A 10,815-nucleotide genomic window follows, 5' to 3' on the forward strand; every position below is an offset into this window, starting at 1 on the left:
ATAATATTACATTAAAGATCTATAATATTATTACTTAATGTCACTATAACATTATATTATAATATGATCACATAATTAATTATAACATTATATATAAATAATTCATATTGATGATGAGTTATGATATTATATTATTAACATGTAATTATAATTAACTATATAAACATTAGCCCATACTTAATTAAATGATTAGAAATTTAATTAATATAACATTACCATATAAACATTACATTATAAACATTATTAAGCATTACATTATAGTTAAATAATTACTCAATGTAAATATAACATTTTATATTACATAGTATTGACCATTTACTTAATTATAGCATTTCATAGTAAATGAGTACATAATTAGTTATGAAGTTATAAACATTATTTATAAACATTAGTAATTTACTCTATTATTACATTATTAATTACGATAAAAATTAATTAATTATAACATTTCATTATAAACAACAGTATATAATTAAATGATTAGAAATTTAATAATTAATAAATTAAATTATAGATTATAGTAGATTACTTAATTCATTATAACATATTAAAGTACATTATATATTATAGTATGATCATATAATTAATATAACATTAGAAATTAAAATATTAATGATTACTAATGATTATGACGATATATTATAAACATTAGTAATTTACTAATTTACCACAATACTTAAATAATTAGAATTTTAGTAATTAACATTACATTATAAATTTAAATATGATTACTTAATTAATTATAACAATTCTATATAAACAATATTCATACTTAATTAAAATGATAAACTACCCCGTTATTTTATATGTATTAAACAACACCAAACACCCCCCCCCCCCCCCTGGGCCAAACAAAAAAAATAAAAAAAAAAATGCCGAGACCACGCCCTTGCAAAGTCAACACATCAAATGAAAAGGGTTTTAGGTATTTGAGCGTGTGTGGTCTATTGCTCTACAGGGTTTGGTAATTATGAATAATTAAGGGTTTTTAGGTAATTATGAAAAAGATATATATATATTTTTGTTCTTCTTCTGTCTCCTTCTACTTCCTCTTTCCTTCTTCGTCTCTTTCTCTCCCCTCTTCTTTTGTTTTTTTCTCTTTCTTCACTTCCCTCTCTTTACCATAAAGAAAACACTGCAGCATGACCGGATTTTAGCAAGGACGAGCATGGATCGCCGCGTGGAAGGTCGTCGGCAAAAGGCAGCCCGTCACGACTTGACCCAAGCTCAAGCCGTAACTATGCTCCTTCTAACGCCACACTCGAGCCCTTGTGATTTTTATTTGAAAAAAAAATTGGGATTCTGAAAAAATATTGTTGACTTGGTAGATTTTATTTATTCCTGTGAAATTTAGTGTTGAGTGTTTTGTTGGCTTGTAGTTTGGGTGTTTGGTGTTGCAGTGGTGAGTGTCTGTGGGCCAACTGTTGGTTTTTCACCCATTAAAGGAATTAAAAATACAAAAGTTAAATCAAATTGGATGTGAAAAGAAGTTGTTCATATGGGGTAGAATAGCAGGGTAATGTTAAACGGCGTGAGTAATCCTGGTGATCTTATATTGCTTGGCAAGAGTAACAAGATATGTAACTCCCCAGATGATGAAGATCCCATTAATTGATCTCTCAGCTTCCTTAATTATGGATACTAATAGCGGAGATTCAACAGACAATTTAATGAAATATTATCCCCATGGAAGTAGTTAGCAACAAATTTTAGCTCTTACCTTTTTTTTCTCCTCCCTTAAGACCTTTAATTTTAGCAATAAAATGCATATGGTTCTTCTTGCAGCAGTAATATATGTTGATGTTTCACACATGGGTTTCCCATCTAAGTAAAGTCTTATCTGATGGCTGTCTCTGAAATCTGAAATCAAGTTCAGTCCCAGTAACTGATAAAAAAGATAAACTTATAAAAGAATTAAGGAAAAATTAGATTATGACTGCATATACTACTACAATTCATGAATCACTTTTTGGTTCATATTAGGGGAGGAGAGGTTATCCTCATTTCTAAATTATGGAAAAGGAAAGTTCTTTGTTCAGACAAGAGCTTTTGTCATGACAATAGTAATAAAATAAAAAAATCCTTCATATTTCTACGTACGACGAATTTATCATTATTGTTACAAATTTATTATTGTTAAGTTGCCATTAAGTTTTTTGTAAAAGTTTAAGTAGGGGTGAGCGTAATATTAATTAAGTTAAAATTTTAGTCAAATAATAATTACAATTTTATATTATGGAATTATTTGTTAAATAATTGAATAAATGGAGATGAAGTTTTAGCTTTCATTGTAGTTCACATGATAGTAATGTTTATTTTCAGTGAAATCCTATCAAATTATGTCTGTTTATAAATTGATCATGTTCAGTCCCCTTGAAATTAAAAGAATAAAAAGTTTGGTTTGAAAGATTACATTAGAAAGTTAATGAAAGATTACATTAAAAGTCTAAATTAAGAAGGGGAATAAAGACTATGAAAGAACAATGCATCCCTATCCAACTAGAAAGAGAGAATTTATACAACATAAAATACAAATACTTTGGTAAGACTCTATCGAACATGAAACTTTTGACTCTAATATCACGTTTATTTAACATTTGGTTTTATGTTCTTAGGTAAGAATTGAATATTATATTCAAATCTAACAGTGATGTCAATGGAAGAGTTAACATTCTAATTTACAACTCTTAGTAAGCTTTAACACATGCTAAACCTTATTGTTAATATCTGAAGCGCAAAACCTTTGTAATGTTTCTGCAGAATTTCACTTATCAAAACGCAGCCGTTTCACTGCAAATGAGAACAGATCATAGCCACTGAAATGAAGAAGATCCAACGGCCAGGATTAGCTCTTGAGGTCAACATATATAAAGGGAGTCTTTTGCGCAGAAACCCATTATTTTTCTGCTCCTCTCTCTTTTCACGACAGATCAATTTTTGCTCTTATCATTGTTAGTTTGTAGTCAAGCTTTTGGGTTGAGAATCTGTATAATCTTAGGTGAAGATAGTGTTTTCTTCAGGTTTAGAAAAACTAGATCAAGTATTCTCTAGAGATTTCAGATTTGAGTGATTGGGTTAAAGATTGATAGTTGGGTGAATCTTTGAGAGTGTTTTGTAATCTGTAATAACAGTTGATTCCTAGTGCAGCGAGTCTCCAAAAATTCTTGGAGCTCAACATGGATGTAATCTTTCCATCGTGAAAGGTGAACCACGGTAAATTTGGTGTTCTTGTGATTGGTTTGATCTTGTTTCTTTTGTGTGTGTTTTTGTGGGTTTGTGCGTGTGATTAGCAGTACATTAATTGGGAATTTGCATTACACTTATTATTAGCCACATTATCAAGAAAAACTCTAACAAATCTTATTAAGACTTTACATGCTTTAACACTTGAGGATAAAGTAACATCACTTATACAAAAGACAAGTTGATCTCCCTCCATTAGACGAAAAAAGAGTTTATTATAAGCCACACAAATTAATCCCTGCAGAAAGGGATATTTGTAGCTATGATCTAATTCTTTTTTTGTTATTCCATTTATCAGGTTTATTTGTTATGTGTTACAACCAATGCTCCAGAATCCTAAGTGTTATATCATTATTGCTATCACGAAAAGATGTTTGAATTTGTGAGGAAAGAATTAAAGAGACCGAAAATTAGGGAAGTACCAATATTAAAGAGGTTAATCGTGTCCGCCATGAAATAACTAGTCACTTTGAAATTGGTTCATCATCCAAGGTTTTTTTTTTTTTGGTGTTTCTGTATTTCTATACAACAACCCTATGAGATCCGACATATCTGTTGGAAAATACATACATATTTAGAAGAATAATTATTCAAGCAAATTTATTATGGACTTTACACCCCAAATCCAATATGGTTAATTAACCCAGCCCATTAATTTTTCATGGCTTTTAATTTAGGTCTGGCCTGGTGTCTATCTGAGCCTAGCTATTGGGGATTGGAACAAGCCATTCAGGTTGAAGCCAATTTGATCCACTTTGAAACATCTACAAAACTCATCTAAGAACTTCACTTTTGTGACATAACGACCATCTTTCTTTGTCAATTTACTCTTCAAAATGTCACCTTCAAATATTGCTTGTTTTGCAAGATATTTCTGTCAGGTTCTATGGAAAGGCTACAACCTCTATTTATGATGATCATTAAGGCCACATGCACACTACACTTACAAATTATTTGTCAGGATCTTCTTAACGATGAATTAGTGTAACAAATGATTCGATATCAACAAGTAACTTATCATTTTTTATGGGATACAAGCTTTATGTCTCAATTTTGTATGTATTACATTATTTATAGAGTAAAAATATTAATAAACACTAATAAAATCATAATTTGACTTCAGGAAAGAACGATGGAGAAAGTAGGACTAGAATTATGCCAGTAATTTCTCTAAGATAAACAAGTAAAGTTGCTGTAGCTTGTTAAAGAATCAAAGTTTGAATACAATATCACTTCCGATGTACAACCATTTTACATTGTTAGATGTTAGTTCAGCTGCTAAAGATCTGAAAGAAGAAAAAGGAGGAGTTTCAAAATACAGGTAAAATCTGTTACTCTTATGATTTTAACCAAGTAACTAACGGCTGGGAACTTCCGTCTTCTGTTTGAACTAAAGCTTGACAGGAATCGTTAGAAGAGTTAACATCATTAGTCATCATGTTAGTTACTGTTACAAGTGTTCAAGATGATCAAACAATACACAATGCAATTAGTAGATCATAATAGAATGACAAGCTATCATTGTATAGCAGCTCTATATAAACAGAATGTACACAATTTTGCCAATAATACAGTTAGTTCATTGCTTCTCAAGTTTACAGATTGTTCTTTTTCACTCTGATTTTCTAAGCTTTTCATTGGATGAATTTTTTCACCTTTGTGATACACACTAATGCACCAGGAAAAGAGTGTGAAAGTGCTACTATAAACTGAATTTTTCTGGGCTGCTATAAACTGAATTTTTCTGGGAAGTTTTCTTCCAAAAACAGAGGAACAAAGAACGAACCCTGCAGATTTTTTTCAGCTTTGTTTGCTGAATAACTTTTACTTCAAACTCGTTTCCCACTTTTCTCTTATCTTTTACAAGTTAAAACACGAACTGCAGTAAATAATGATATTCAGTCAAATGATAGAATAAATTTTGAAAGGGTTGGCCACTATTGAAGAATTAAAAATTATTCAAAGAATGATCCAGTAGCGAAAGACGAACTAATTTCAAAATTACTTGAAATTAGTCACTATCAATCGAATCTATNTATGATGGAAAAATCGATTTTGGAAGTTGGAGGAAGAAGATGAAAGCTTTGTTGTCCCACAACAAAGTGTCTATCGCGCTGGAGGAGGATTCCACCAAGTGGCCGGAGGAGAAGCTAAAGAAGAAGGCCGAAGTGGATGAAGAGGCCTACAATTTAATCATCATGAACCTTGCTGACAGCGTGCTGCGCAAGGTCGATGGGTTTGAAACCCCAATCAGCCTCTGGGGTAAGCTTAAATATCTCTGTGCTTTGCAATCAGCTCCTAATCTTGCATATCTTAAAGGTGTTTTATTTGCTTACAAGATGGATAGTTCTAGGACTATTGATGAGAATCTTGATAAGTTCTTGAAAATGACCCTAGTGCTTAAGGGTACGGATCAGGAACTTGGGGATTCCAGTTTAGCCATGATACTATTAAATTCGTTAACTGAAGAATATCAGGTTGTAAAAAATGCATTACAATACATCGAAATTGTCCGTAGTCTAGATTTAATAAGCTCAGGATTAAAGGCTAGGGAACTAGAACTTAGAGTGCAAAAAAGGAGTGGTCACAATCTATTTGTGAAGGGCAAATGGGAGTCAAGCATGTTGGGTAGTAATACACAGTTTGAAAATGGCCCTAGGAATAAAAAGAAGGGTAAAAACAGTCACAAAGCAAAAGGGGAGACTAGGAAGTGTTTCTTCTGTAACAAAATAGGTCACTTAAAGAAAAATTGTTTTGCTTGGATTAAGAAACAGAAGCAGGGAAATACAGAGAGCAATCTAGCTTCCACTAAAACCAATATCGAAGAGTCAGAGGTCCTCACTGTCTCTAAATCAGATAATGTTAATGAATGGGTACTAGATTCAGGTTGCTCTTTCCACATGAGTCCTAATAAAAATTGATTCAAAGACTTTGAGGCTAATGAACTAGAAACTGTGTTTATGGGAAATAATAATGCTTGCAAAGTCCAAGGAATTGGTAGTATAACCTTAAGGCTTGAAAATGGGAAAAACATTAAATTGACTAAGGTTAGATACATTCCGGANATATCCAAAGGTCCCATGTACTTGAGTGGTCAAATGAGTTTGGTCAATTGTAACAGATCTGGAAGTTCCAAAGTCTGAGACTTTTGCTCGATATTTGTCATCCAAGAGTATGTTTGTTGACTTAATATCTCGATGGTATACAGGTATGGAAGCAGTTGAATGCAAATATGATAGAGCATCTGTAACATCTAAGGCAATGCGTAGGCGTAGCTCCCATGTGATTGGAAACTCCTCATTTTCGCCATGGATATAATGAAAGAGAGTTCCATTAGAAATGAATTCATACACCAAAATTGGAACTTCTGTCTCTAAGCAACATCCCAGTAATTGAACCACATTTCGATGATTAATTTGAGATATTATTACTACCTCATTGATGAATTCCTCAACTTGACTTTCATCCACTATCTTGGACTTTTTAATGGCTACAATTCTTCCATCTGCTAACATACCCTTGTACACTGTGCCTTGGCCTCCTTGACCTAGGATTCGATTTGCATTGTAGTTGTCTGTGGGCTTTACTAATTCCTTTGAAGTAAACAATCTTGTTTTCTCAATTTTACCTTCCTTGGATGACAACTGCTGTTGTAGTAATAAACCACCGTTTCTTTTAAAGAATTTCTGCTTCAACTTGATTGCTTTTCTTCTTTTTATGAATTTGTACAACCACCATATTCCAATGAGAAGTAAAAATGACCCAATGCCAGCACAACTACCTGCAAATTACTCAAGGATAAGTATATAGTTAACATCAAGAAACAGATTGTGATATATATATATATATATATATATATATATATTATTGTAGTAGCTAGTTGAATTAATATATTACTATGGACGGACTATGGCTTTATTTTCTTTTCAAATATGAATAATATCTTATTTAATATCCAAAGAAATTCATATATTGTGGAAACAAAAAGGATAGATACGGCGTACCTACGATAATAAAAAATCTGACCCGAGATTTATCCTTAGAACTTAATGGATAACACCAAGTTTCTTGACTGTCTTGAGAATATATAGATATATTATAACCATGAGGACATTCTTCAGTGCAATTGTAGCCGCTCTTGGTGTCACAGAACAAGTTACCTGCACAATTAGAGAAAAAAAAAAAATTATTTCATGCTACAAATTTTCCCCTTCCGAGAAAAAAAAAAAAAAAAAAAAAAAAATCAAATCTACCTCTGCATGCTTGATGTCTAGCCGGCTTTTGATCCTCGCAAACACAAATAAAGCCTGAGCTTAATTTGATTAAACAGTCATCATCCGCATTACAAGATAAATTGCCTGAATTATAAGTTTCTACACACGACCCTCTATATTTTCCCCACTCCAGGCTGGCAGGAATAAATTCTTTCCCTCTCAAAACCGATGGTTCTGTTAGGTAGTTTGACTGGAGCCATTCTTGGTCAACCATGAAGGCAGAACTGCAGTTTCGGGGAACCTTTTTTGAATAAAATTCTGATATACTTTCAGTGTTATTAAACTTACCATTCGGAGGAAGGGTACATATCATATCGCAGCAACCAGTAGCATTTTGTGAAGGATCACAAGTACAAAAAGATTGACATCGAGCAGAAGTTGAATCCATCTGGTTGTGACTCAGATTGCTATAACAACCAACGGAAATGAAGTTATTTCTTTCGTTTGAAAATGAAAAGAGGCTTCCCGACAGATCGATGTCTCGAGTTGTGCTACTATTATTCAAAGAAATTTTAGGCAAGTTGACGCGAATCACATAGCTTGAAACATAAGAAACACCTTCTGCCATTTCGAGATTGATGCTGGTTAAGAAAGGTTTTTCAGAGCCTGAAGAATTGTCACAAGTTACTTCAAATCCCTTTTCAAAGTAGCAGCCTGCACCAATTCCCAAGGGGTAGAAAAAGCTGACATTACCACACATGCTGGGACATGATATTGCTGATGCTTTGAGTGGCAAGAGTAACAAAATGATCTGCGATAACACCAGAACCAGCTGATGAACACCCATTCTCTGTTACCTATTCTCCTTCTTTGGGAAAATTAATTGTTATATATAGTAGATGATGCTCGAACAGACCAATTAATTACCTGGAAAGTGCATTGCTCTTTCACTCTTCCTCCTAGCTAGATTTCTAATGTCTTATAAATAATGAATTAATAAGACTTTTCTTACTGGCCTCTACTTCAAAGAAGACTTGTCAGTCCTATTCCTCACACTAGAGTAGTTGAAGAAGAGTCAAATAAAGATTGTTGGAAGATGATTTTTCTCTTTCACTCATTCTCCATCTAGACTTTTAATTTTTAATAATTATAAAAATAAATTAATTAATAAGACTTTTCACTTACTAGCCTACTTCAAAGCCAATCTTCATTTTTCTTCAAGGAAAAAAAAAAAAAAAATTGAATAAGAACTTGAAAGGGACAGACCTATTTTCGTTACACTAGACTAGTTGAAAAAGAGTAAAATAAAGGTGGTTGAATATGATTTTTCATCAAATAAGAGACAAATGAAACACCCTACAAGCTAATTGTCAGTCGCCTGTAACTAAGGTATTCGAGCATAGTTATGGAACACCCTACCCTAATGACTAAAGAGTTTGCTATTGGATGCTTTTGTTATAATTTTATTTTTTTTTATTTTTTTTTAATTGTAAAACAAAATAATAGAAAGAAAACCAAAAATAAATTTCTTAATAATTCCAATATGGTCAAAACGAAATGCCTTGAATTTTCAATGTAATATTTAGTCAATATTTCTAAATGTGATGCTTTGATTAGCAGCCTTCTCCGATTCCAAAGCGGTATCTAATGATAACATCAATACAAATGTCTAGACATGAAAAAGCGTGAGATTCTTTGATTGGCCAGAGTAACGAAATGTGACAAAAACTCCTCATTTCAATAGCACGTTAATTCTATGGTAAATAAAAATATCATCTAACTATAATATGAAAATGTGTAATATTAATCCATAGTAAATATATATAAAATAATAATAACTAAATAATACAACATATATCATCAGCCACACATAAAGTTTATAGAAATTAAAAGGGAGAACGACTTATACATACCCAAGATTTATCGTAACGACAAGTTGGTACCTAAAAGGTTTTGAAATGACAAATAGGTACTTTCCGTCATGTTCTGTTAGTGATTTCTGTTTATTACTGTTTATTAATAGTGAAAAGACTAAAATGCCCTTAAAAGTTTGAATTTTAGTTTTTTATAAATTTAAAATTTTCAAAAAACCCCCTAAGTTTACAAATTTCACTAAATACCCCAATATATAAAAGTTTTATAAAATAACAAAAAAACCCCCACCGGCAAGTGCCAGATTCCGGCCACCACCGCCGGAATCTGGCCGGAAAGTTGCGTTACGACACAGACCCGTCGGATATGTGTCGTAACGCATCGATCTAGCCGTTTCCGTCCAGATCTGTGGCTGATCTGGCCGGAAAAGGCCAGATCTACGGCTAGATCTAGCCGTCGACGCCGCAAAACTCCATCTGCGGCGTCGAAGGCCAGATCTGGCTGCTGTTTCGACGGCCAGATCTTGCCTTTTCCGGCAAGATCCGTGGCAGATCTGACCGGAAAAGGCAAGATCGGCACGTTACGACACAGATCCGACGGATCTGTGTCGTAATACAGTTTTCCGGCCTGATTCCGGCGATGGTGGCCGGAATCTGGCACGGGGGTGGTGGGGGTGTTTTTGTCATTTAACAAACATTTTATATATGGGGGTGTTTAATTAAATTAGCAAACCTAGGGGGTTTTTTAGAAATTTTTAAATTTATAAAAAACAAAAATTAAAACTTTGAAGGGCATTTTAGTCTTTTCACTATTAATAAACAAAAATCACTAACAGAATATGACGGAATGTATCTATTTGTCGTTTCAAAACTTTTTGGGTACTAACTTGTCATTACAGTAAATTTTGGGTATGTACAAGTCGTTCGCCCAAATTAAAAAGAAAATCAGAGGTGGCAGAAGAAATTTCTAAGATGGTACCTAAAGGGGTGAGAGAGGTTTGCGTGTGAAAGTAGTGAGGGAGAAGAAAACTGAAGATGAAAAGAGATTACAGTGAACATCAATCAATTGATTTTAATTGATTACAGTGGAGACCCACCACGTGAAGGGAGGAAGAAAACAATTGAGTTTAGGTGGATCCAAAGGTGTTTCCTATAAAGTTTCCAAGTAAATATTATTATAATTGACCGAAACGTGTTTCATGACTGAAAAATTAATGGTGCATTTGGTTTCATATTAAGCTTCCAAGTAAATATTATTATAATTGACCAAAACGTATTTGTTTTATGTTTTGTAAAAGCATTTTCTTATATGATTAACAGACGAATTAACTACCTAGAAAGTGCAATATTTTTTTGTCACTCATTCTCCATCTAGACTTTTAATTTTTAATAATTATAAAAATTAATTAATTAATATGACTTTTCACTTACTGGCCTACTTTCAAAGTCAGTCTTCATTTTTCTTCAAGAGAAAAAAAAAAATAATT

General features: G+C 32.7%; 1 protein-coding gene across 1 annotated transcript; it reads right to left on the bottom strand.

Moving 5' to 3' along the window:
- Window positions 1-6,251: 6,251 nt before the first annotated feature.
- Window positions 6,252-8,396, bottom strand: LOC116144618 (wall-associated receptor kinase-like 10). Its single transcript, XM_031430061.1, has 3 exons — window positions 7,497-8,396; window positions 7,248-7,403; window positions 6,252-7,024 (listed from the first exon to the last, which is right to left on the bottom strand). Exons 1-3 carry the CDS (start codon window positions 8,302-8,304, stop codon window positions 6,252-6,254), a joined length of 1,737 nt encoding a protein of 578 aa, XP_031285921.1. The 5' UTR covers window positions 8,305-8,396.
- Between the last annotated feature and the right edge of the window lie 2,419 nt (window positions 8,397-10,815).

Source organism: Pistacia vera, unplaced genomic scaffold (assembly GCF_008641045.1).
Source record: "Pistacia vera cultivar Batoury unplaced genomic scaffold, PisVer_v2 Contig45, whole genome shotgun sequence".
Lineage (NCBI taxonomy): Eukaryota > Viridiplantae > Streptophyta > Magnoliopsida > Sapindales > Anacardiaceae > Pistacia > Pistacia vera.